Source organism: Anas platyrhynchos, chromosome 4 (genome assembly GCF_047663525.1).
Source record: "Anas platyrhynchos isolate ZD024472 breed Pekin duck chromosome 4, IASCAAS_PekinDuck_T2T, whole genome shotgun sequence".
Lineage (NCBI taxonomy): Eukaryota > Metazoa > Chordata > Aves > Anseriformes > Anatidae > Anas > Anas platyrhynchos.
Genome location: NC_092590.1, coordinates 23,760,579 through 23,788,518, shown reverse-complemented (window position 1 = coordinate 23,788,518; position 27,940 = coordinate 23,760,579). Strand labels below are relative to the sequence as shown.

Here is a 27,940-nt window from a genome sequence, read left to right as displayed (position 1 = left end):
GCATGCCATGTTCTGTCAGTGTATGAGGATTATCCATACATCTCACACCTTTTTCCAATAAACAGAGCCTCTTTCTTGTGCTGAATGATATTTCCACTTGTCTGCCCAAACTGTCCCAAAAATCAGCTGTCTTTTTTTGAGTCCTTGTGATCACTGTGGCTATTTTCAATTACCTGATGTCCTCCCATACTCTGATAGTTTATTTCTCCTAATTAGGCTCTGATGCGCTGAGAGAGAGGAGAGCATTATCGGTGTAGATGTATCTGTCATTGTCAAATAACCTCTCTGTGTCTCACCCTGTAGCAGCACTTGTCTGCCTGTGCCGTTCGTGTTCTAATGAACAGATGCTTCACTGCGTTTCATGGCATGTATAAATTTCCTAAGACCCCAGATGCCATTCTCAAACTGCCTAAGAATAATAAACCTCTTTCCTCAGTGCAGGTCTTACACTAGCAGTCTAGCCCTCTAGTTTGCTGAGCCATTGTGCAGGCATAAATCTGGGCCATGGCTCTATGTGAAATAAGGTATGCTAATTATTTATAACATCACATAGCAACCACTCCACATCCTTAACTAGTATTTCATGAGCCAATCAGAGTATTTCTTTTATCCCTTGTTAAGCCTCAGCATCAGCTCAGGAGAAAATCATTTTAGCAGATTTAACACCATTTAAATACTACTTCGGATGTATCTTTCATTAATTTATTTTATTGACAAAGTTTGTAATGATAATGCACATCTTATTTGTGGCATTTGTTATTTGCTAGGGTTTTTAAAAAGCAGGAGTTCCTGCTGCACGTGCTCCCATTATTCTAACTTAGAGTTAAACAATGGGATGTTTGTACAGCCCCACTTTATAATTTATTGACCACGGTTTTAATCCCGTGCACTAAATGTAAATCTTTGAAATCCAGTATCAGGAGTTAAGAATGTAACCTCTGGTCCTGTGTTTGGCAGCCAGACCCTCTTACCGGTGTGACCATGGCTGAAGAAAGCATCAAGTTTTAGACTATGCTGCCTTTAGGAAGGCTTTTTCTTTCCAGTTTTGTCCGCATAGTTATTAAAATCTTATTAAGGTGTTCATGATTTCAGTGGGGAAAGTTTGTCTGTGCATTGGGCTAGGTCACTTCTGAAGCGAACATTTTTTTCTGAAAACTGGCAAATCCCTCTGACGTCCACCTTCCTATCTGTTCACTCTTTGAATATGTGAAATGTATATGTCGCGCTTAAAATAAGTGTCTTACATTAACCGAGTTCACTCTAGGTCAGTGTTCTTTGTGAGCAGCAAACAAGCCATAATCTTCTGTCTGGAAGCTCAGTGGATGGCATAGTAGACTCTCTTGAGATGCAAAAAATGTACATGTCTGATGATTCAGGGTCCAGACAGTTTCTGCTCTTGAATTATTAAAACGCTACATAATCTTAAATAACACCACTGCTGTCATACAGTGTTTTAAATGATAAAGTCTAGTCTCTAAACTACTGTTGTGTTTTTTTTTTTTTCCTCTTGCTCCTGTTTAATGCGGGAAGGGAGACCATAAGGAGACTTCTGAATGCAGGGGCAGGTTATATATAGAAACGATGTGGGCAGGTTACTATGAAGAAAAAAATCTCAAGGAAGCCGGGAGATCTGATTGCTTCATCTGCTTGCACCGCAGAGTTGCCACAATCTTTGACAAGTCCCTTGCCCTCTCTATCTCGTTGGTATTTCCAACACAATAGGGCTGCTCAGTCTTGTTGACTATTTTAAATGTTTTGTTGTCCTTGGAGTGTCGATCACGGGTTGTATCTAGCCACGTGAGAGAAGAGTCAGACAGCTGAGGTGGTGTGGGGGAGTTGCAGATCTAACCGAGGAAGAGGCTTAAAAACAAGCCGCTGCAAACCCAGTCCTGGCGGTGGTAACTGTGGAGAGGCTGTGCAGGCATGAAAGTCTTGCTGTGCTAGTTACCTCATCAAGTTGTACCTTGCTGGTTTCCCATTTGCAGTGGCCAGTGGCAAATGTGCAGATCTTCCTGCTTGGACTTCTCAGCTCGGGATATGTGAGCTGATAACAGGAACGGGAAGCCACTTTGGCCCATTGCTTCCCTGGCTCAGGAAAGGTGAAAAGGTGTAGAGCTGTCAAACAGTAAATGCACACTGACAGAAAATAGATCTTTTCATTCATTGAGAGCCTTCAGGCCTGCTCTGTTCATGCTGAAGTCAGGAGAACCTTGGCCAGTGGCTCCAGCTGGAGCAGGGCCAGTCCCAGCGTGTTCCCATTTTATGCTTTCTCATCAGTGTCTTATTTTTTTCACCTGATGAATGGCATTGGAAGTGCCATATGCAGAACAGTTAAACGACCCACTGCTATCTTAGGGTCTCCATCCACAGAACTTCCCTGTGCTTTTTTTTAACCTCTGTAAAGGCTGTAGACTTTTTTGTAAAAACCCACACAGAGGAGCATTTATTTTATTTCTGATTCAAGCTGCCACAATCTAACATGGAGACCCCACCAACCATGGCACTAAACAAGGAGGTTTCTTGTCCTGATGTTCGTATGGGAAGATTGGGCTTCTCAGTTTGTGTAATTCCATTGCACACCCCAAATCCAGTGGAGTAAATTTGGGCCTTAGGACCTTTTGTTTCTGTTATCTGCACTGAGCTGGATTGCCAGCCACTGCCCCACTGCTTCAAGTTTGAAAACAAAACCCTGCGGAAAAAGGAATTGCTAGGGAGGATAAATTTTACACTTCCCAGTATAAATACACTTCCTGATTGTTGTGCCATTGGGCTCTGGTGATGAGCAGTAGGTGCCACTCAAGTGTACCTCTGCTGAGGCTGTGCCACATGTGCAGTACTCACAGAAGTACTAAGGATGAAGACGGATTCAAAATAGCAAAAATGGGAACCAGAGCGATGTCCTTGCTCCTGTCCGTGCTACAGGACAGCCTAATTCAGGTTTGGGGCTGTTCCTGCTTTCATAAGTACCTGACAGAGACCCGGACAAAGCTGTTTGTTCAGCACTGTAAGACTTGCTTTGTTCACAAAGGCTGGGCTTCCTTGAGTCACCAAGTGTTTTACTACAGGCTGTCATCCAGTCCTGAAGAACGTGCCTGTGCTGAGTTACCCTTGCAGCAAGAAACTGTTTTTGAGCGAGTTCTCCAGTTCATTCAACACAGACATTCTGAAATACAAAGTACAAAAGCTTTCCCTTCCCACTTCCTTTGAAAAAAATATTGTGTGAGCTTCTTTATTTGGTAGCATATTTCAGCGATGGTGTATGTGAGCTTTGTGGCATCCATTTGCATTTTGAAAAGTATTGGTAAAATGCAGAGCCTTCTTACAGGCCTGTTTGTTTGTTTATTTGATCCAATTTCAGCATCCCAGATTAGCCAGTAAAGAAGCTGGATATTCTTGGTTTCTTTGTCACGTGGAGCACACCCTGAGATAGTGAACTTTTTATTGCCTCACCTTTCATTTATGCTGTGGTACTGGCAGCTGAAGTTTGGAGCCCATTTATGTGTGCCATCAACAGCACGCTGCCCGTTTGGTGGGATGTTGGTGGTAGTGCCACAGCCCATGCTGTCATCCTCATGTTTGCTCACACAAGGAGCTCGGTGAGCTTGCAGACTCCAGCCTTTGGCAGGCAAGTGAAGAGCTGGTGACCGCGCACTGTGTGCCACAGAAGATAACTGTGTCTGTGACAGGTACAGCTGGTTGGGATTTTGCCATGAGGTGTTTTTGTGAAAAGCAGATACTTTGATGAAATGCATGCATGATTTTGTGGAATTCCAGTCCTTTCAGGTATGCAGAATTTGACTCAACAAGGCCTTGAACAACGTTACCCAAGTTGGCCTGGTCTTGAGTAGGTGGGCTGACCACATGGATTCAGGAGGCCCCTTCCAGAATAACTTACTCTCTGTTTCTGCTACTTGTTTGCTAAATTACTTTTGATGAAAAGAAAACTAAAACCTAGAGTAAATAATACTAACTGGTTAAAACAATTTCTTCAATTCTAAAAACATAAACCAGGTTAGTACCCAGAAATTTATGAACTATTGCTTGAAGATAACTTTTTTCCACTGAAAAAATTCCAAGATTTTTATTTTTAATTCAACACAAACAGGTTTTTTAAACTAGCCTGTGAACTGAACCTCTTGTTCCCTTAGCTCTAGATGGAGCTTATTGCTGTGCACAGCATGCTAACTCGGTATTTTATCTAATAAAGTATTAAAGACTTGCTCCTGCACCACTGAACCCAGCAGGAGTACTGGCAGTGCGAAGGACCAGGTTTACAGCGCCAGGTCTACCATGTGTCTAGTGTGGCACTGGTGCAAGGTTGACAGTCTGTCCCTCTCGTGGTGTGTGATATTTTCACTTAGGTAAGCACCCCTCACATCTCACGTGAAAGGCAGTGAACTCTCAGAAGCAGCGTGGTAGGAGCTAGATCTATAAGTTGCAGCACAGTAGAAAAGTTTACATGGGTAAGTTGAATCGTATCACTCAAGGTGTATCTTTTGGATCCGCTGTTGTAGTTCAGACATGTTTTAAATTTGGGGGATGCTTTTTTTTTTTTCCTTTGTGGTATTCTTCCATAGAGAAACAACCTAGGCATCCAAGTAAGCAAATAACCACTGTTTTATACATGACTGTACATTGTTCTAAATACTTCTGGTGAATTGGGATATCGGTATTTGGATGGAGGGAGAAAAAAAGTGAAGTATTCCCCCGATACCCTTTGCTTTCCAGTGATTTCATCTTGTAGCTTAGGGTCACCTGTGCAATGGAAGTGACTAGTTGTTCTCTCTCTCTCTTTTTTTTTTTTTCCCCAAACACTCCATTAATGGCCTCCTTTCTACTTAATAATTCATACACCTAAAGTGTAGGAGATAAGTGGAAAAACAAACAGACAAGAGAATGCCTAGCAAAGTACTTCGCTGGAGTTGTTTGTTCAGCATATTCTAGCCTACACATCGGGAAAATAGGTTTTTGCAGGGGAGGGGGGAGCCAGAGAGGTCCTCCAAGGTTTACGCACTCCCTGATTGTTGTTTGCTGTCATTTCTAGGAGTTCCAACACCCAGCCCAGAAATCCTTCGACATACCTTGAATATGCTCGTACGGGAGAGGAAAATATACCCAACTCCGGATGGTTATTTCATTGTAACCCCGCAGACTTACTTTATAACACCATCTCTCATAAGAACTAACAGTAAATGGTACCATTTGGACGAGAGGATACCCGACAGGTCTCAGTGTACCTCTCCGCAACAAGGAACTATAACTCCCTCCACCTCGGGATGCGTCAGGGATCGAACACTACCCAAAAACCACTGCGACTCCTGCCATTGTTGCAGAGAGGACATGCACAGCATGCATGCATCTACCCTACAGAGGAAATCAGCAAAAGACTGTAAAGACTCGTACTGTCCTCCTTCGTTATGTCAGGTCCCACCTACTGAGAAAAGTAAAAGTACTGTCAATTTTTCTTATAAAGCAGAGACGCTCACAAAGCCCAAGGATGTAGAAAAGCAGTCTAAGAAATTTGGACTCAAATTATTCCGATTAAGTTTTAAGAAGGACAAGACAAAACAGTTGGCAAATTTCTCTGCCCAGTTTCCTCCAGAGGAGTGGCCGCTAAGGGACGAGGACACCCCTACCACTATACCTAGAGAAGTAGAAATGGAGATTATCAGGCGCATTAACCCAGACTTGACTGTGGAAAATGTCATGAGGCACACTGCACTAATGAAGAAACTTGAAGAAGAAAAGGCTCAACGAAGCAAAGCAGGATCTTCAGCTCACCACAGCGGACGAAGCAAAAAAAGTAGGAATCACAGAAAGTCTCATGGGAAGTCGAGGTCGCACAGCAAGACTCGGGTGTCCAAAGGAGATCCATCAGATGGCTCTCATTTGGATATCCCTGCCGAAAGGGAGTATGACTTCTACGACCCCTTGACTCGATCCCCGCGGGAAGGCTGTTTTATAATAGAACACAAGGGAGATAATTTTATAATGCACAGCAATCCTAACATGATCGAATCTCACTTTCCCATGACACCAGAATGGGATGTGTCTGGTGAGCTGGCCAAAAGAAGAACAGAAATGCCTTTTCCTGAACCTTCCAGGGGAAGCTCCCACTCCAAGGTCCACCGGAGCCACAGCCATACGCAGGACAGACGATCGAGGAACGAGCGGTCCAGTAAGGCTAAAGAAAGGTCTAGATCCATGGATAACTCCAAAGGGCCTCTGGGCTCGGCTACTTTAGGCACGCCTGAAGACATAGGCGAGGGCTGTAGCCCAGATGACCAAACGACTAGCCAAACTTACATCGACGATAGTACCTTACGGCCGTCCCAGTCACTCGGTCATCAAAGGGCTCTGATCTCGGCCGCGGGCTACAAAGAGACTTGCATCCCTGAAATAGCCGGTGGCAGCGCAGAAACCCCCAGTTCGTGTGGCCTGCTGGAACAAAACAAGCCAACGGAGAACTTGCCGTCCTACAGCGAGCTCAACTCCTGCACAACAAAATCTGCCGTCGACGACTATTTCCAGTGCAACACGTCCAGCGAGACCGTGCTTACCGCTCCGTCACCGCTGGGCAAGAACAAGGAGGATCACGACACGCTGACAGGGACAGACGGGCTCAAAAAACTGGCTCCCTCAGACAGACAGCCTCAGCACGGTGTCAGGGAGCCCGGGGTGCACAAGGAGGAGTCCCCGAAGGGCCCGAGCAGCGGCTCGGCAGTAGCTGGCCAGACTCCAGAGGTGATCGCCAACGGGCGGCTGGTCCAACACCACAGCGCTGAGTCAAGCAGCCTGGATAAAAGGAAAGAGATCTTTAGCAAGGACACGCTCTTCAAACCTCTGCACAACACGCTTTCGGTGAACAGTTACCACAAGGCTAGCACACCCCTGCTCAAGCCCCACCAGAAGACCCCCTCTGACACGTTGCCGGTCCGCTGCGAGAAGCTGGAGCAAGCGGTCGTCAGCTCGGTCACGCAGGCCATGCCCGGGTCGCAGAGGCAGCAGGAGACGACCGGGAACCAGGAGGCCTCCTTCGACTACTACAACGTGTCCGACGACGACGACTCGGAGGAGGGGACCAACAAAAATGCTGAGGAAGAGAAGAACAGGGATGACGTGGGCACCATGCAGTGGCTCCTGGAGCGAGAGAAGGAGCGGGACCTGCAGCGCAAGTTTGAGAAGAATCTCACGCTGCTCGCCCCAAAGGAGTCGGAGAGCAGCAGCAACCAGCGAGCCACCCACTCGGCCCGCCTGGACAGCATGGACAGCAGCAGCATCACTGTGGACAGCGGGTTCAACTCCCCACGGTAGGACTGTCTCCTTAATTGCAGCTGTACCGGCTCTGATTAGGAAGCTCTCATTAGCTGTGTGTAGTGTTGGTGACAGAGCACAGGGCCGTGCTAAGCACACTGAGGCTCTCAGACCGTGTCTCCTGCAGCCCTGAATCCACAATTCAGAGGCGCGGGTCTTCCCCCGTACCGTGAGTAACCAGAGGCCGTTTGCGGCATTGAGTGCATTAGATAATTTTCCTTTGGCTGCAAAAACTCCCTGTATCCTTTTTTCTTGTGTTTGCATTTAGAGTAGAAGGGGTGAGCTCCTGCATATTCCCCCCTCCCCTTCCCCATCAGGACTAATTGGAAGAGTAGACATAACCAGGTGCCATTATCCTTGGCTCAGACACCAAAAAAAAAGATTTTTGAGGGTTTGTGCTTTTTTCTTTGCTTTCTTCAAACATTTTGGAAGTGTATTTATCTATCTGTCACCATCCCAAGCTGATGAGACTGGACAAGCTGTTCTCCCTCCACAGCTGAAAGTGCTCAGGGTATTTGAACTTCAGAGGCGACCCGGCTCTGCATCAGCAGAGAGAGAGGTGCCTTGTCCAGGGTACGTGGGAAGGGAGTCGCACTAGGAGTCTCACAGACATAGGGAGGAGAGAGGTGCTGGTGTGTGTCCTACCCTGAAGATTTCACCAGCTCATTTCCAGGTTAAGAATCCTTCACTTGAGCCTTCTTCCTTCTCCCTCTGGCCTTCGGCAGCCCTAGGTCCCTGCTGGAGCAGGGCTTGCCTGGTTTTGTTTGCCCTGGATAGCAACCTATCAGGGTTCACAACAAAGGCTCTAAACCCGCAGAAATAATTTACGATGGTTGTTCTCTTATAATGTCTTGCTTAGGCTTAAATTATTTATTGGCTGTGTTTAAAAATAAAACCTCCAAGACTGGATTTTTGTTAGGTGAAAGAAAATGTTGTTTGGTGTTGTGGTGTTAGTTTTTATTTTTATTTTATTTCACTATAAAAAGTGTTCTTATTCCTCAAAATTAGATATTCTTTTAAATCTGTAGCCAAGGCTCTCAGAAAGGCATGTGAAGGGTTTCCTGCTCCTAGACACAAGACTAGATTTCCTTTTCAGTTAGTCCTGTCACTCTGGAATAAATTCCTTTGGATTTGATGGTTACTCCTGCTTGATGTTAACGACAAGGCAGGAATTGCTGGGCCTGCTGCAGCATGCAGGGAACATCAGACTACCGGAGCAGGCTTTTAACACATGTATGATTCTTCCGAGTAAAAATTTTGTAAAATAATCTGAGCAAGTCATTGCACTTACACTGAATCTAACTTAAATACAAGGAGGGGTTGAATTTGCTCCTGTTACAGTTCTGCAGATGCTCGGCATCTTTTTCACACACAAGTGCTGTATGAGGCTAAGTGCACTGCTTTTTTAAAAAAATGTCATTTCTTTAAGCTGAAGTGCTATACTTGCAGGCAGTTTTTGCAGGGGAGGATATGATGTGTGCTGCTGCTTGCCCAGCCTGCCTCACTCTGCAACATGCATTTTATCTACAGGACAGGGTGTTGACTGGAGAAAAATCAGTTCTTAGACTGCTGTCTTGCCTGCTGCAAGCACACTGAATATAAGCTTGCGTTTCTGCTTAATGCAAAGTCAGATATTTCCTTCCCTAACTGTTTACACAAAAGCTAAAATTTCTGTTGATGTTCAGCTTAAACTTAGCTAGCAAGAGAGCAGAACGTTGTGAGCGTGCTGGATTTAGCACTGCTATACCACTCTGTCAAGATTAGAAGGGGAACAGATAAGCAGCTTTTAATAATGATTCTGCTCTACACATCCCTTTTTTATTTTTCTGTTTATTTATTAACATTTTTTTTGCAAGTAAACTTTTTTATTTGTACAGAAATGCAGCATTCTGTAGGGTTTTTTTCTGTGTATTTGTTTCATAAGGCCAGCATATATTCTGGATATTTCAAAGGCTTTTATATGTCCAAGTCATGAGTTTTGCATCAAGATGATTAAATTGGATGCTTTTGCTTGCTTTTGGTCACTCCTTGATATAACTATAAAAATAAGTGGAGCTTGAGGGTGAATTCAACCCTTTGGCTATAATTACCATGCTGTTATTACTTTCCTACCTTATAAAACAGCTTATAAAACAGCTTATACCACAGCCCTTTTCCAGGAAATACGAAAACACCATCCAGCATCCATCTACTGAGATTCCCCTAGATCTGACAGTGTCCATTAGCAGGTACCTCAGGAAGAGGATCAAAACAGGGCACGTTTCTAGGGATATTTCTCAAGTGTAGTCTCCTAGCCTCCACTGACGTGTAAGTGGACTTCCTGGGGTGTGGTGGTATCTTGTCATCTTTCATTTAAACTGCAGTGTGCAGCCTTGCTCGGGGAATCAAAATTACCAGTTCTACACTATGAAAGAAAAAGGATATTTTCAAAGTGTGACAAACTGAAGGAAAAAAAGGGGCATTTAAAAAAACAAACAAAAAACCAACACCAACACAGGATGTAGTTAACGAGATTTGCAACGGTCATTTGACATCAAAAGTATTTTGTATGAGAAATTCATGAATACGTTGCCATTGGGAAAACTGCCTCGCTGTGTTTTGTTCAGCACATTTATACAAGTGGTATATAGTATCCACTAGCTTTTAATATTATTTTTTTTTCCTTTATTTTTAAAATTTGTGTAATACTGCTGTTCTTGTCACCTAAGAGCTAATCTTGGCATGCTGAACTCTCGGTGCAGTCATCATCCGTAGATGTTAACAATGGTCAGTTTGCAACATTGGAATTGAAATTGGTTTGAAAATCTGGAATTGGTGGTCCCATAAAGAATGATACAGTGCTGGCTGATCTCTGAAAAACAAAGATTGCATCTGTTTTCATTAATAAGCAGAGGGAGAGGGATCAAAAAATGAGCAACAGAAGCACACCCTACATCACTGCAGCTCCCAGAGGTTGCTTAGTGTGAGCGTCGCCTGTCGCTATTTGGAGGTACTTACAATGAGGTGATTGGCAGGAGGTGATCAGTACCAGTTCTGATCAAATTAAAAGTATCTACGAGAGCTTTTCTGAAAGCGTCATTGATTTTTCCAGATCCAGTCAGTTTTGGATGGTTTGCAGCTGCATTTATTACTACAGCTACACGAGGTGTTTCTCTCTTCCCCTGTGCCATGCACCGACACGTTTCTCCCCTGCCACATTCCAGGCTGGGTGTTCCTACTCTTCCCCTGTTACTAGCCCTTATCTTTTTTCTCAGGACTAGTATTTAACAGGGAGAGGAACATGTTGCAGGGTCAGGACAACACGAGGCAGGTGGGAGCTGCTCCTTTCAGTAGCAGGTAAATTTAGGTTGATTTTAAACGAACCATGAAACTCTGTCATTAGTATCTCCGCTTTTGGTGCTTATATAGCACCCATTCAGTCCTCTAAATGTACCCTACAAACAATTCCATAGCAAGATGTGGTATCATTTTACAAAGAAGTACAGTGAAAGATACATAACCAAGATCCATGGACTACCTGAAAACCAAATCTCTCTCTGCATGGAAAAACATTATTTAAAGAGTGCTAAGAGAGTATAAAAGAGTAGTATTGGTAAAAACTACCTTTAGCATATCTTGGCTGAGTTTTTTAAAAGCTGTAGGATAAAATAAAGGCTCCTCTGCATTCATAGCTAGATGTGTTATTAAAAGGCTTACTCTTTAAAAGCGCTAAGTGTGCTGTCACTCCCATGGACAAGCAGTGTGCAGGAGCGAAAGGGACTTGGTCTGTTACATAAATGCAGTCACAGCACCCGTTCGTGTTCAGAGAATGACTGCAGACTGGGCAGGTAAGATCTCTCACTGCCTTGTAAGTTGCATTTGTCTCAGCTGTGAAGCAGAATTGCAGCGTGGTGTTCAGAAGCATTATGGGTTTAATGTAAAGCAGCGTTTTTAGCTTACAAATAATCTGCGTTAAAGACAGAGAGAGAAGAGGGGGCAGCAGAGGAGGCTGTGCTACACGATACTCTCCTAGCTCTGCTCAGTCACAGTGCTGATTTGATGAAGTTGTGCAAAAATTCACCATCCGGGAAATAAAATTAATATGCCCCACGTGCAAAATGGGAGCTATTTGATTTCCTTGAGCGTAAGATCCAGATGCTTGATAAGGGTTCAGGTTACAGACCCCGTGTGACAGCTTCAGCCCTGCTGGGTGCTGTACCTGCGCTGCAGTACGGGGGCTGCTGAGTACTTCTGGAACGCGTTTTGGAGGAACACATGTGAACCGTCAACATGAGATGGTTTATTGATGTGACATTGCATACAAACACAGGAAGCCTATTATAAAACACTCTATTCTCCTTTCCTGTCTGGTCCACAGATATATAGGCATGTCACATACGAGTGTGTATATATATTTCTTTTCCATTCTAGTACTCGGGAGAGCCTGGCATCCAACACTTCGAGTATTGTTGAAAGCAACAGACGTCAGAACCCCGCTCTGAGCCCTGCACACGGCGGGGCAGGCCCAACCTTCAACTTCCGAGCCACCGCAGACCCGCCGACAAGCGAAGCTGAGAAACTGCAGAAACCAGCTAACTGCCTGCAAGCTTCTGTCACTAGTGTCTGATAGTCATCCTGCCTCAGAATTTCTGTCTCATCCTATACAGTAAAGTTTACGACACTGGGACTGATGTTTACATCTTTGGGGAAAAAAAAAAAAAAAAGCATCTCAACCACAGTTTTAGTGTTTACTTAAACTGTGCTGCTATGTAGACTAGGGGCAACAAAGAAATCTTTATTTCAAGGTATTGCTTTTCACATTTGCGGCTCTGTAGCAACAGAATAGCAGTAGGGATAATATGTACACTTTTTGCTTCACTTAATTGTAACTGAGCACATATATGAAAGTCTAGACACTGTAAGTGTAATCTGCATTTTCAATGTCCATGCAGTTGCCAAGTTCATTTAAAAAAAAAATGCCACAGATGTGTGATGCCCCCGGTCAGAAGCTAAACTCTGCTGCAGAGTTGTTCTACTTCAAAAATTGAGCCACTGCTGAAAGTAACCAGCCAGGATCACCATGAGGAAAAACGATGCCAAATGTGACAAGTGGTGACCTCAGCTCTAGCTGTGAATTATTAGTACCAATCAGTCATTTTCACTGTGTGTTTTTGGGACACAATTTTGCAAAATACCTGTTTAAGTGAGTAAAAAGAGGTCTTTCTTTTAGAGTATGGAGGGTGGGTAGGGAGACAGCTTCCCCTTTCGTGTTGCAGAAGTATGAGAGATGTTTATGTATGAGACTTGCGACTTGACCTTCCAGAGTCAGAAATGAGGAGGTAGAGGGGGGAACGGAGAGGGAAGGGAAAGCTATAACTGTCACGGAGCCGCAACGTGGAGTGACACAAAATATAGGGAATATCTTCAGTATAAATCAAGTATTTAAGAAAGATAATCTAATTCTTGTGTCGCTTCTGGTATTGCAACTCGCCATTAATATAGGAATCAGAATAACTAATTTCTTTGAACAAAAATATTCTTTGTGATATAAATGACAAGTATGGCCTGAAGAATTGATTTCTTTCTAGTGGAAGGACATAAATCTATTTTATGTAGCTTATTAAATAGAGTGCCTAAATTAGGCTATTAAAAATAGCATACATTGTAGTGATTATCAGAGAACAAAATTTAGAGAGTTATAAACTTCTGGCCTTTTTATTCAGTGGATGTTATTTGCAATTTAGCATTTTATGGACACGTCTAGTTTCTAGAAATTAAATGTGTCCATTTGGTTGGCAGTAGAAATCTGAATTCTGTAGGTATGGTATATCCTAATCACTTTCCCCCAAACTGTTGCTCCAAAGTAATTAATACTATGCTAATTACTGCAGAGTAACTTCTAAGGATAGTTGAACTTAAAGAGTAATTTTTAGGCATAGGGTCACATTCTATTCTGTTACTCATGCAACCTGGTAGTGCAACAAACTGACTTCAAAATTAACTCTATCTTTATTTTTTATCAGAACAGACAAATTGGTGGAAGAATAACAAAGATATTAAAATATTCAATAGTCCAAACTGTTGAATAGAAAAGGGACATTTACACTGTCTAGCTCTTGTAGTACACAGGTGTTAAACTCAACTGTACATATTTAAAGCCAGTGTTTTCATCAGGTTCTGGTGACATGTATTACTCTGTACACAGCGTCATTTGAGCTTCACTCATGTTCTATATTGTCATCAGAAGTCTTCACTGAAGGTTCAGCCTTATGTTACGCAGTTGGATAAAGTTCATTTACTTATAAAAATGGCTTTCTAACCCTGGACACAATCAGTTTCTAATTCTGTCAAGGACATCTACAGTACCCAGTAAATGCACAGGTCTGTTTTCCTTGGTTTCAATGTATAAATTCCATTTCATGGGAGCAATAAGACCTTTCAGTGCACATAAAGGAAATTATTGTGCTTTTGGTTGGTTATCAAAGTCACTTGGCCTTTAGCCTTCTGCCTTATCATACCTTCCAAGATGTGCTCTAATTACCATATAATGCTTTGCATGACGCATCTTATTACTCAGTATGTAACTCCAGCCGTACTTATTCCATGCGAACTGTAGAGTCAGAGTTTTTGTGGGGAATTGTCATATACTATGCAGTGGCTGACTGTGATTTTGTTTTCTGAGACAGCTCTGACATCAGTAGTATGTATCAATTCAGTAAATAAAAATGTCAAAACTTAAAACATATATATATATATATAGCTGATGATCTGAAGTACTAATGGCAGTATTAAAATGTGAACAGCAAAAACAAATTTCACCTTTTGGAGAAATGTTTGTTTGTCATAAGCTAATCAGAACTTATGCAGGCAGCTGGTTGTACAGAAGACATAATTCCAACAGAATATGACAATACATACCTACAAACTGTTTAGTATGTAATTTCCTAAAGTTCCCAGAGACCAGCAGACAACATAAATGTCATATTAATGTTGACATGGCATTGTACCAATATTAATGTGACTCTTGGAATATGGAATGTAAACAGAAGTTTCAAATAGAAACGTTCTAATCTTGAATTCTTTTTTTTTTTTTTTTTTTTTTTTTTTTTTTCTTTTAAAATCAACAATGGAATATAAGGAAATTCCATCTTGAGGTTCTGGTAACAAAACCACGAGAGTGGAGCTTGAGTGCTTTATGTCACCCTAATCCTTTGATGAAATCATAGCCTTGTATTACATGGTTGCTTATCTGTCATTCTTCTTCTAATGTATCAATTTAAAGGTTTACAGAGTTAGATTAGGTTGAATCTGTGTTGTGTTCAACTGTAAAGGGTCAACACAAATCTGTCGGCATTTTGCACACTTAATATGTATTATTATAATACAACATGTTACTTTTATGGTAATTTTTTTTACACATATAACTACCTCCATGAATTTGATGAAATGCAGCAACATAAAAAGTGTATTGTACAAAGCAAGGTTAAAAACTTTGAAGCATTAGTTCATGGCGTTCTCTTGTGTGTCAATGCTTGCGTATGAGGTCATCATGTTTCCATTGCCACAATTTCCTTTTACAATATTAAAAATCTGTCTTTCAGATGAGTCACTTAAGACTTTGACAAGGCTGCATAATTGGGATAAAAGTGAAAGGGAGGCTCGAACCTTCCATCCTCTCCCCAGTTACTGCTATGATTTCTGCCTGGTAGAACTTGAAAATGTGTTTGTAATTTAGCAAATTAGGAACACCTACAGTCTGTGAAATATGATTGACAGTTTGGGGTTTGACAGAAGACACTCTGGGTATTTTCTTGGCAGCCTTCAAACATGCCGGGGACATGTTCTGCCTCCGTTTTTGCCAACATATCAGGTCATGGTTTCTCTGAACCAGCAAGGGTGTTAGAGCAGCTCTTCCTTCAACGAGACACACTCTGTTTTCTAGAGCGTGTGCATTAGAAACACTTGCTCCTATAGAAATTGCCAGCAGCTTTTAATTGACCAATTGACTTCTCTGGGAGCAGTATTGGGTCCCTACTCGAGGTATGTGCCTATTGTTCAAAGAGCGTGGGCGAGTTTCCAAGAAAAATGAAGCTGGCTTTTGAAAAGTAGCCAGTTGCAACAAGCCACCTTTCAGGAGGGAAAAAAGAAAGATTTTCCAAAAACCAAAGGAAGAAAGTGGCAGTTGAACCTAAGCAGATCACATTTATATACAAACCCCGATTTATGAACACCTCTTTCAGCAAACCTAGTACCATTATCCTGATGCGAGTTAATGTACAATCATCAGCTGAGCTAATTTAGCTGGTTTTAAGTATTTCAGATACAGACCGTAAGAAATCACTATCCGTTTGGCTCCGTGTGCCATTGTGAAATGTCTGTAAAACAAGCAACAACGTTCACTCAACTTTAAAAAGTAAGATGTATTGGGAAACAAATACTTTAATTAAAACCATGGCCCGAGTGCTTGCCAGCGGTAGTCATTTTCATAAAAGAGATGGAGGCCACCATAAACGTGGGTCATGCCTTGCACTTAAGCCATGCCCGAGGGCTGTGGAGCACTCCAGGTGGTACCAGCTGAGCCTCCCAGCACCGAGGCGGGCAGACCTCACCGTCCCTGTCCTCTGGCGGGGCACGCTGAAGAAAACAAGGCTGAGAGTCTGTGGACGAAATTATTAACCAGTTTCTTTCTTTTCTCTTCAAAAGTCACTCGAGTAAGCGTAATAGTTGACCAAAGTGTTCAGTGTTCGTACTCCGGAGCTCATCTTTTCGTGCATTCAGTTTAAGAGGGAAACTACTTTGCTGTCCTGCAGAGACTCTTAGGTTAGCAGTGCCAAAACCAGCTTTCAGTCGTACGAGTACTGCCGGCGGTGGTTTTAGAAACAGTTATTTTAATTAAAAATTTGTTTTTCAAATACATTTCACAGAGCTTTTCCCAAACGCGATTCTTCAAATTGTTGTGCTGAGAAAGCAAATAGCACTCCTAATCTGGTGTCACCCCCCCAGTTTACAATTAATTCCCTTTGCTCTTCTGAAGAAAGCTGTACAGTATTAGAGAGAAATGTTCTATTTTTTACATAATTCTTTAAAAGAAAGCAAAGTATATATCTAAAACATTCCCCCCGACGTAAGTAAAGCGCATCGACCCTGCATCGGCGTGCCCGGGGGCACGCAGCGGACCCAACTAAAGCTGAGCTGGTGCTAGAAGAAAACGGGACTCGCGCCCCAGAGGCTGGGCTCAGCCACGCGGGTCTAAGTCTGGCGTTAACCCCCCCGGCCTCCCACGCGCCGAGCAGAGAGCGGGACTGGTCGCTGGCTCCATTGAAGCTCAGGTCTGAGCTGAGGATTTCTGCCTTCCTCCCCCCCGAGGCACGGCACGACACGCAGGCGAGGCGCAGGAGGCCACGGTGCGCACACCTGGACCTGGAAGGCAGCCCCCCGTTAGCGCCCCTGCGGCACCTCCACAGTGGCTAGAGCCCCCCGAAGGGCGCCCACCCCTAAGTACAAAAGGGCCCGCGGGGTGGTTGGCACAGGGGTCACCTCGACACGCGGAGGAGGCGTTGAGTTGAAAGGGATCATAACTCTGCAGGTAATCGTCCGTGAGTGACTGAATGTGGCTGTTGCATTAGGTCTAAATGAGTTACTAAATGCAAGTGGGACTTACTGTATGTTAGAAGGGAGTTTTGCAGCCAAGACTGCCTTGTATAAATGTGTTTGCACTGAAAAAAAAAAAAAAATTAAAAAATTACTTGGTCTCTGGTTGCTGTAAAGGTCATCCAAGATGGATGTTCTGTTTATATTGTATAGTATTTCATATGAAATAATTACGGTTCATGAAATGTCTTCCCTAACGTTACTGATTTATAACAGCACATTTGTAACATGGTTTTTATTGTGTCAGTGTACCATATTGTAAATGATGATTACTTGTCATGCTTAGTATAATAATTTAAAGGAAAAAAAAAAAAAGGACAGGGATTTTTGTAAGTCTATATTTGAAAGTCCCTCCATATGGTAATATTGTGTTCATGTTGTTTATGTAGTGTTGTGTGAAATATCCATTTTGGATTGTGTTACTTTTTAAGATATTAAATAACATTTGGTTATATGTTTTAAGTGGATTTTTTACACCCATCGGTGGTTTTTAGAGAAAATACTTTCCATTTCAGAGAAAATAATTCCCGTTTAACGCGCTGTTTCTCTCCCTCATTTAGGAAATCTTGCACAACAAATGGGTAATCAGAAAAACAAGGGTCATTACGGCCTGCTGTGCTCATGTGTGCTTCCCCAAAGGGCTGTGAGCCCTTCCAGAATGACAGCGCTAGGGAGAAAAATCTGCAAAATTTGGGAAAAAGAAAAAAAGTTTGCTGTGTACGTGCAGGGTGATGTGTCTTGGGTAAATGCAATCCTCACCAAAGGCACAAGCTCCGAGCTGAGATGCAACCAAGCACAGGGAAACAAAAAGTCCCTGAGCGCATCCTGATGCCCACGCAACAGACTTCAGCTCCCTCTTTTCCTCCTGTCCATCCTCATGGGCCAGAGAAGGACCTGGGCACGTGCCAAAGAGAAAGGGCTGCAGCGAGGAGGTTTTTCCCAGGTCTTGAAATATTTACCCAGATTTTTTCCCCGCACTCTGACAGCAGCTGACTGGAAAGCCCAAGTGGACCATGTAACGTGTGGGTGCTGCTTTCCTGCCTCTGTGCTGCCTGTTGGAAGAAGGTTTCAAAGGGGTTCAGGCTCCAGGGCCTTGCCACCGCACTGGAGTATCTTGTCTTGATACACACCGTGCCCTTTAAACTTTGCTTAGAAACCTGCCTTAAGTTCTCTTTACACATACTCTGCTAGCAGTTAAAATGAAGATCTTAAGCAAGCGACATCTTTTTGGCCCAACTCAGAGTTTTCTGTACATATTACCTTTGTTTCCTTCACTGCCAATGCACAGATCACCAGAACTTAGAGCAGACAGCAGACAGCTTAAATGTGGTCCGTACCTTACTTTAAATGTCTATGCCCACTGCTTCCCTGAAGACCTTTTATCTTTCTGTTGGATTGTGCCTTTCTGCCGGGAGCACTGGCCTCAGAGCAGCAGATTTCCATCCCTCCTCATCTACAAATACCTTGTGAGGTATTTGTGAAGGCTCTCCTCTCCAGGACTGCTCTTTTCCATCAGCCTCTCCGCTGACAGCTTAGGGTCTGTTTTTTCCTACCAGTGTATTTCCTGTGGTGTCCTGCTCTGTCAGCATCCCCACCTCTTCTGCTCCTTCTTGGCATTTCCCCCCTTCAGGTTGTTTTGTTTTCCCCATTCATTGCTTGACAGGAAACGTCCTCTGCCCCTTTTCTCACCTTCCCTGCTTAAAATGTCATCCTAATCCTGTGGGGTCTTTTCCTCACTGTCCCATTCCTTTCTCTTTTTCACTCTCCCCACTCATTTGAATGACCCCGAAGAAGAGGTGCTCAGCACAGGAGCTGCTGTCAGCACTTCCCTTCAAACCGTGCTGTTCCAGCTTGGTGGTTTTCAGAAAAGGCATCAAAACCTGCCCCCACTTTTCATCCCTCCTGTTCTCTCCCTCCTTTTGACTGCTGCTCCTTCTTTAACCCAACATCTCTGTGTTTTGAGGGCTCGAAGACCCCAAACCTGCACCGATGCTAAACCAACAGGTCACATGTGTCTTCCTCAGGGTGCCAGGAGAGGTCCCAGCTAAATGCTTTGGAAAACAATTACAAAAACTACAAAAAATAACACTCCTGCTCACCACCACCGGTGGGTGAAGGGTGAAGGGGTTTGCAGCGGGTTCAAAGATGCGGGGACCTGCACAGCCCCCAGTGGCTTTGTGGTGATGGCTGAGCTTGTGTTTGTGAGCAGCCTCCTCCTGCGCCTTCAGGTCCTTGTCTTTAACCAAGTATTTTTAGCCCCGCTGTCACAGGATAATGTCACAGTGATAAATGAGGATTGGGAACAGGAAATCCCAAGTACATTTTTTTATGTATTTATTTTTTTCTCGTTTCTTGTCCTGATGAGCACGGAAAACCTAACCCTGTGCTGCCAGTTATTTGGAAATGAGTGAGCAGAAATGTTTCTTACCCTCTGGGCACCATCGCAGTCACATGGTGACAGCAGCCTTCCTGTCCACAGGCCTGGCACACGTGGGCTGGGTCCTGCTGGGATGGAGCCAGGAGCACCGGGAGCGCAGAAACCGAGCAGAGGAGCCGAGCCTGCAGGGCGACTATTGGGAGCAGCCTGTGGCAGGGGCTGGGGCCGCTGGCCTCCCTAGACCGAGTGTAGCACTTGGGATGCCCCATCCTTGAACATCTTTCTGGGTCCTTTTAGCTGGGTTTTGGGGAAAAACGCGTCTAAGCGGCTAACTTTACAGGGCGGCTTGTGCATTGCAAGGATTTCAGCGCAAGCCATGTCATACGCACCTGGAATCTGCCCTTGCTGCAGAGCAGTGGTCCTCCCCCACCTGCACCAAGCAGCACACGGGCACCACTGGGCAGAGGCTGCCAGGGGTTGCCATCAAGGCTGCAGACGTGAAGACACAGGAGTGCAAACTTTGGAGCTGGCTGCGCCTCGCTGCTGTGGGCAGTGACCGGACGGGGACAGCAGGGGAGGGCGTTTGCCTTCCTCGCTTGGCAGCTGAATGCTGCCTGCAAGGCAGCCCCTGCCCTGCCTCTGCGGTGAGACTCCTGCTCCCACTGCACGGCTTCTTGCAGCGCATTGCCCAGCTCCTGCTCCTCCTCCTCCTTCTCCTCCTCCTCTGCACAGCAGGCCCCAGCCGGCCAGCCCCAGCATGAGGAGGCCATGCGGGGAACACCTCTGCTGTGTCCAGTTCCCTGCGTGCCTCTGGCTCAGTCCCAAAGTTTTCTTGCCAGCAAAGTCCTATTTAGCAGCCAGCTGCCACGACTCAGCCGGCTGCTGCTGGACACAAGTGGATGATGGTTTTCAGATGCTTGCATGCAGCCGGGCCAGCTGTAACCCTGATCTCAGGCATGGCCCTCAGTGGAACAGCAACATTTATATACATTTATACGTATACATTTAACCTAGGCAGGGCCATGTAACTAGTCCTCTTCTGCTAAAGGCGCACTGAGACAGTTTGCCTGAAAAAGGAAGCTTTTGGTTGAGTCCTCAACTTCAGCTGCACGTACGGTGGCACTGCACAGACGGGGACAACCTTGCCCAGCCCAGCCCTTTATGTCTGTGCGCCCCACGCACAGGCTACACAAAATCTCCAGCCAAACAAAGGGACCGGGGGGAGGAGGCCAGGAGAAGCCACCTGCCTCGTCCTGGGGTGCCGATGACTGTCCCATGTGGTAGGACATTTCAGGGCGTTGTTCCACGGCTCCTTGGTAGGAAACGTGACACAGCAGGCGGTGTGGTGTGCCCCGCTGCCCCGAGGGGAATGGCCGTGTGACAGCAGCCCCACGGGACACCAGCAAAAGGCGGCTGCTTGGGCAAGAGCCAGCTCGAACCGCCCTGCAGGCAGCAAGCCGGGAGCTTTGGGCTTCAGGTCACCGCCTGAAGTGAGAAAAACTGACTCAGAGAATTTAATTTTCAAAAACAGGGAGCACCCGAAAACCTTGTAAAAGCAAGTGTCTGCAGCCCTAACTTCAGGCAACATTCCCTCCCAAGCCTATAAAGCGAACCAGGCACATTTTGTTCTCACCCCTCTCCTTTGCCTTCCTCCTTGCTCGGCCCTGGGGGGCTTCCCCCGCACACGCAGCGCTAGCTTTCCGTCTCCTCTTTCTCACAGACTTCTGAGGAAAGTCATTTTTCCTCTGACTGCGGAGTTTTATTTGTAAGTAGTCTCCAGTGGACCCTGGAGATTTATTATTCACTCATAAGAAGAACCTCAAGGGCCCTCACCGCCTAAGGTAGCTGCTATATTTATTGTTCCTCCTTAAAGGTAGCCCACTCTCCTCTTATGGTTTTATTATCAGCTATAACCCGGTGTGGAGTGACTATTTCTCATGCTCCGATGCTGTACAGCACATAACGCTTTCACCAAATCACAGATTGCAGAGAAATGCTCTAAAATAAAATGAAAACCCCTCTTACTTTTGATGGTAGAAATGAGAAAAAAAAAAAAAAGAAGCAGCAGCAAAGTAAAGCCTTACAGGATGACAAATAGTTTCAAAGAGCTCTTTTGCCATGTTTAAAACATTTGCCTGTAGATGAGTGGACTTCCATTGAGCCAGAAGCTAATAAAAGACTTAATATTGACTGGAAGTATGTTGAGCACATTGCTGATTTTTAGAACTTTTAAGGAAATGTTGTTATATAGTCAAATGCCCAGTGTATATCAAAGTGGAACACAGCATATGTTAGAGTGCAATTTTATTTTAATATATATATATTTTTCTCTTAATATCACTGCATATTTTTAGATTGATTTTATCACTGCACATGTAAAAGCTACATTACCTCTCTGATGTCTCTTGGAGAAGGAATTCTCATTTGGAAGGAAAGATTATGTTGAAGAATTTGAAATATTTGTTAGAAATGACAATAAATCCTATGCATAAGTATATATTCGAGTGCATTTTAGTATATGTTTGCCTTTCTAAAACTGAAGCATGTGGGATGTTGGTGAGGAGGAGCCTGCCCGGTTGCCACCAGCCACCAGGCTACAAAAGAAGACTTCTGGATTTGTTGGTTTACTCTGTAAAAAAAGAAGGAACTGACCTTTGGGCGGTACTTACATGTAGGGTGTGAGTTCCCATGACTTCTACCAGTCTTGCCTCGTGCCCTGGATTAAGCAGAGAGTGGTGCAGCCCTGGCAGGTGTCTCCATGGACGGACCAGCTGCTGCCCAGGCGCCTTCCAGACGGTGGTCTCTGCAGCTGGAGAGGAGGAGGAAGGTGGATGCGCTCCCCCAGGAGGAGATGGAGTCAGAGGAGAGGGCTTAAAGCCTCAGAGATTTCACCAAGACAAAGAGGAAAGCTCAAAGTGAGGAAAGGAATGAGAGGCTGTACTTTAGTAGCAGCGGAGGTTTTTCTGATGTGTTGGGAGCAGGAGTGGGAGAAGAAAGACTTCAGCTGAGGACAGAATTAAAAATCTTTGCCTTACATGGAGGCTGAAGGATCCTGGGCTCCCTCGGGTTTCTGCCACAAGCCAGCTGAGGAGGGGAGTTATGCGCACCTCTCTTCATGACTTATGCAGACCTAGAATAAAGAGCAATCTAAACAGACATTTTCCGAAATGTTTTCTCCGAAAGCTAGGAACCAGCCACAGCCTGCCAAGCCGGCGAGGTACTCACGCTCCTGGCGGCATTCCCCTCTGCAGGGCAGCCTCCTAAAGCAAACACGCTGCGACTGCCTGTCTCAGCCCATCATCGGCCTCCTCCCTCCCCACGTGCACGGGATGCTTCTAGTCATGAAGGTTTTGAATGCCCCCCAAGGCCCTCACATGGGGCTCGCAATAAAACCTTCTCCCGTCTCTCTCTCCGTTCCTGTTGTACGTGCAGTAACTTGCTGTTTGTTCCCTTTTAGGAGCTGCAGAGCGCCTCTGAGCTCACTTTGTGTCCAAAAACATCATCCATCCCCTCTCTCCAGCAGGAGAAGGTACGCGATGCATCCCAGATGTCTGCACGTGGCAGCAGTCTGCAGACGCAGCAGCTTGTTGTTTAGCTCTGTGGTTGCCTCCTTCCTCCCTCCCTCCCTCCCAGGACTTTTGGCAACAACTGCTTTTTGGGGTCCTGGAGTGTTATCTGCACACTGGGGCCCTTCTCGCTGCCTGAGGCTGAGCTGTGGTGGAGGGAGGGTTCCTGGGCTGGGAGGCAACTGCAGCGAGTTCCTTTGTGTGAAAGCTGTGAGGCAGCACAGGGCCTCAGCCCTAGAGAATTTTCTTCCTCATACCAAGAGGCTGAAATGGGTAAAGACCTTACCCCCTGTCCCATGCTGCCAGCAGCTTCAAGTGAAATGTTGTTTTTGCTCGGCTTACTGGAAGGATTGTTATGTGCCGAAGCTTGGCGTTAGTAGGAGCACACATCTCCAGTGCAGTGGACAAGAGGAGAAAAAAAAAATCTATAGTGATGTGTGTAGACAATATATATATATTTTAGGAAAAAGTCCATATAATTCACAGTGGGAAAGAGATTTTTTTATCAACAAATTACTTCAGAAGAATAGACTTTGATGAGGAAAATGGGACCAGTCCCCCAGCCTGCGCTTTGCTACAAGATAATTCCTACAAAATGCTGTTTCAATGACGCCTCCTACCTGCTGTATGTGTGGAGAGTGGCAGTGAAGGGATAAATGTGAGAGAAACGGTCTAGAGAAGAGCAGTGAAAATCACTGTATGATGTTCTTCCACATGGGACGATGAGCTCAGGTGTGCACTGATTCATATTTTGTTTTCATGGCACTATTTATAAACCTGTTGAGGCTTCCTACGTGGTAATCCTAATGGCAAATTACAACTCCTTCATGATTTGACTTTTATCTGAATTGTTGTATGTGTTTGAAATGGGGAAAGTAACCATTTTCTTGAATGGCTCAGAACAGCAAACACTGGAGGCTGTGAGCTAACTGGAAACCATGAGGAGCTGGCTGTGGAACCTGCATGGAGGTCATCTCTTGGATTTGACCAAACTCTCACCAGAGCTGACTCTGGAAAATCCAACTCTCCCCGTTACTGGGCTCCGTGGATGTTTTTGGAGGTATCTGTGCTATCAGCTTCAGATGTGCCTGAACATGCTGTGGTGGAGCCGTGGGGCATATGGGGCAGCACCTCCTGCAGGCTGCGGTGTCCTTCACTGGGGGCTTTGCTCTGAGCCCGTCAAAGGGCACAGGGCAGCTCTCACGGGCATGTAGCTGTCATGGCTTTCCTGGGCCAGCACCCGCCCCATCCCTCACGATGAGGCACTTTATCCGAGGTAGCACAACCCCATTTGGAAATCAGGTGCTGTTTCATTTGCCTCAGCTCCTACACCATTAATTCCTCCATTCTCCTCCTTTGTATTAATATTTTAAGCTGCTCTGTCTGTCACATCTGCACACTTACCAGCTGCTTTCCCATTTTTAATTGCCCTCAGAGGGCTTCTTCCAGAGCCACACCTGCTTTTCTATGGGCCTTAATTTGTCACTGTCCAAACAGGAGAAGAGAGCATTTAAAATTCAGCCTTCATGACTGAGTTGTATTTCTTCAAACCTGTGATTAATTGCTGGGCATTTACAAGCTGTATTCAGCTATTTCTGTATAAGTCTTTATTTTGCTGGGAAGATCCCCACATCACGGGTATTATGTATGTTCTTGTTGGTTGGACTTGCATTTATTCTTCCTGTTTGTTCTTGTATGAAATACAAAGAGAAATCTCAGGGCTCTCTTGGTTTTACTGTTTTTAAAGGGGAAAAAAAAAAAAAAGTTCTTTGTCAGAAATGTCCTTGTAAAAAAAAACATTTGAGATGAGGGCAGGAAGGGACATGCCAGGTCATCCAGTCCAGCCCCCAGAGGGGCAGAGGCAAGCAGCTTGTATAATCCAGCTCATAAACTCATAAACTGCTTCAACTCCACCTTCTTCACCTTGAAAGATATTAAGCTTTTTTTTTTTTTAATGTCCGTCACAGCTGCTGGCGGGAGGCTGCTTTAAAACCTTGATTTTAAGCCCACAAGTAGGCCTCTCCTGAGTCAATTTGTATGGCCACGGCTTACAGGGGCACAATTAACCTGAGCAGAGGAGCACAAAAAGGTATATATGATTTTTACAATTTACAATTTTAAAATACTTTTTTGTATACACTGGTCATTTTAGTCCCGCTGGGTGAACAGGCTCCTGTTTGCACGTACTGAAGAAAGGCTGCAGCCTTTGTGAGTGTCCTGTATCATCTCATCCTCCATTTTTCTGTCTGGCAAGGAAGCGATACTGGTATCTCCAGCTGATTTTGAGGCTTAATTAATATTCATCAAGCTATATATACAAGTGCTGAGTAATGTTTTAATGTATTATTAATTTCTCAAGAACAACAGAAGGCTGCTCAAGAGTTGTCAGTGCCCACTCCTGCAGTCACAGAAAATTGGTCATGTAGGAGATGCTGTGGGCACCCTGATCTAGTGGGAGGTGTCTCTGCCCATGGCAGGGCGCTTGGACTAGATGTTCTTCACAGTTCCCTGCCAACCCAAACCAATGCTTCTGTGATATGCCCACGTGAGGAAGTGAAGCTGGAGACTTGCAGCGGTTTGCTGCAAACTCAATTGTATCTAGCTATTTCTGCATAAAGCAGAACCTTTATTTTGCTGGGAAGCTCCATGCATCATGGATAGCAAATATCTTCACGTTCTTGGGGCTTGCATTTATTTGTTCATTGCCTCCTTTGCTTGGTCAGACCTTTGCAGGAGCATGGCTGGTCACTGAAGTCCCTTTCAGGATCTTCTGCCTCTGCAATGAGGGGTGGAGGAGTGGTGGGCTCCCAGAATATCCAGGGAGGACCCTGCACTTGGGTAGGGACAACCGTGAGGGTCGGTCCTGCAAGATGTGCCAAGACTACAAACAGTGAGGGGAGCAGGAACACAGCGGGTCAAAGCTGGAGCTGATAACATCAGACTCTTAACGATGAGGCCATCAGGAATGTAAAAGAGTTCAGAGGGAACAAAGAAGGGTGATTCAGGAGACTCCATGCAGTCTCCGGTTGCTTGTTCTCCAGCCGTTAAGGCATGGAAGTTTCTGGGTGTTTGCTGTTGTTGTTACATTCAAAGTTGTTTGACCAATGAAAAGTTGTTTTTGAAAAGGACTGCTGTGGGGAGAAGGGTATAAGAGGGGAGCCTGCCCTCAAGATAAAAGAAGGCGACACGATGAAGTTATGTCATCAATAAAGAAGCGGGAAAAAGGAGTGAAGAGGAGCAGGTTGGCAAAACGGAGACCAGGGTGGGAACAGGCACATTGATCGCCTCATGAAGATGGGTTCGGCCAGACTCAGCAAACTGCTCAGAGAAGCTCGTACAGAAAGTCGCTGGAAATGGGCGCACCGGAGCTGGAGAGAAGCTCAAGCTGAGAGAAGAGGACCTGTGCACACAGCTGCCCCTGGCTGGTAAGCAGCTGTGCGTTATGGGGAATCATACGTCCTTAGGAACAAAGGCTGTCCTGGTAACCTTACAGCTTATTCTCCTTATTAACAATTGGACAGTTTATGATCCTGAAACATGGGACCAAACTGATGTCAAGGTGTGGGACTCTGCAACTAAAAATGACAAGGTTGCAGTGGGGTTGCTCAGCACCTGACCTTAAAGAGCCCTGTGGGACCACAGTCAGAAACGTGTGGTTTGCCAGATAGTGAGGGAGCTGCGGGCTCCGTTACTGATCCGACTGCTACGCCATCGGCCCCTCTGCTGCTACAGCCATCGCAGGCCTTTGCTGTTCCGCCCCCTGCTGACCTGGACGTGCCTTTTGACCCAGGCTTTATTGGCCTTGAAAAGGAGATGGAAATGCTTTGCTTCGATCTGGGAAGAACGGGATACATAAGGCCTGAAGACCGAGTTGCTTGAGAACTTAAAGCGAGACATATTGCTCAAAGGGAATGGAAAATGGAGACTGTTACATCATGGAACTTAAAGGACTGTTTGTTACCTTTTCTGATTGTACCTATGTATAGGTGTACTTGGGTTCTGATGTAAAGCAATGTTCTGTATATTTAGACTGTTTGATGTTCGTGTGTGCGTGTTGGTGGAGCGTAGACTCCCCGCACACCCAGCGCTGTTTACTTGCCTTTTATACCTGTTATAAATATTCCTTTTATAAATATGACTAAATTCAGATCGAGTTGAGACTTCATTTATAACAACGGGGGCATATTAGTGCTATCAGTGAGGGAGAAGCCAACTCCGCACCCTTTGGAGGGGCCAACAGAGAAAGCTGCGTGAGGAACGGCTGCGTGCAGGGGCAAGACACAGCGGGGAAACCATTACACCGGAGACATTACAGCATGAAGGATCTCGGCTGGACCGCAGCCTCGGCCCTTGCAGTGCACACAGAACCCCCTCACTGGCCGTGCGGGCACCCCGCGGAGCCCAGCTGGCCCTGAGCGAGCCGCGGTGGGAGGCTCGCTCCGCCCTTCCCTCTCCCCCGGCGGGCCGGAAGGGGGAGCTCCGAGCCCGGTAATGGCGGCAGGGCTGCGAGGGCTCGTGGCCCCATGAGGGGTTGGTTTGGTTTGTGTCTGTAAAAAATGAAGTTTCCAACCCAGCCAGGGAACCAGCAGAAACCGTGGAAAAGGCTGCCTTGCAGCGTGGGTCTCAGGCATGGGCTTTGCACTGGAGGAAGCCTCATTTCAGAGGGACTGAGGCAGCTCTGTTGGCAGCAGGTGGTAATTCTGTGGTGAAATTGTGCTGCACAGGAGAAACCGTGTCACTGATATGGAGTTGACACAGCTGAGATAACATCATGCCACTTCACAAGTCCAGGGTGACTTGCACCTGAGCATCACTGCACTCATTTGATGGCCTTTTCCCAACCCTCTAGCCTCATACAGGGGACTTCTCTGGGTACCAGTTTAAAAGAAAGCAACAGACAGTAGAGGAACACATAAAGGCAAAATAATGAAAACCTTGATAAAAATAAATAAATTAAAAAAAAATATATCATTGGAAACAAAAGTGATCTGGGAAAGGGAAATACAGTATGGACTGAATGACTAGGAGACCACAGTGCACATTAAAAGAACCT

At 45.2% G+C, this 27,940-nt stretch overlaps 1 protein-coding gene and 1 long non-coding RNA gene across 17 annotated transcripts in view; one reads left to right on the top strand and one right to left on the bottom strand.

Annotated features, from left to right (window-relative positions):
- STOX2 (storkhead box 2) overlaps positions 1 to 14,407 on the top strand; it is a 132,097-nt gene extending 117,690 nt beyond the window's left edge. For all 11 annotated transcript variants that reach the window (XM_072037244.1, XM_027456295.3, XM_072037248.1 and 8 more), the window contains 2 exons: positions 5,045 to 7,310; positions 11,725 to 14,407. In XM_072037244.1, the coding sequence (XP_071893345.1) occupies positions 5,045 to 7,310; positions 11,725 to 11,920 (2,462 nt within the window). In that variant the 3' untranslated portion in view covers positions 11,921 to 14,407. The remainder of the gene's footprint in view (positions 1 to 5,044; positions 7,311 to 11,724) is intronic.
- LOC119716753 (uncharacterized) lies at positions 14,371 to 23,183 on the bottom strand. Of its 6 annotated transcripts, none has more exons than XR_011808983.1 (5): positions 22,547 to 23,183; positions 22,357 to 22,451; positions 21,991 to 22,130; positions 19,373 to 20,806; positions 14,371 to 17,996 (listed from the first exon to the last, which is right to left on the bottom strand). It is a non-coding gene; the product is annotated as an uncharacterized lncRNA (long non-coding RNA). The 6 variants fall into 6 exon arrangements; XR_011808985.1 differs by having other exon boundaries at positions 19,373 to 19,514; positions 22,547 to 23,179; XR_011808984.1 differs by having other exon boundaries at positions 19,373 to 19,503; positions 22,547 to 23,177.
- Positions 23,184 to 27,940: the final 4,757 nt, after the last annotated feature.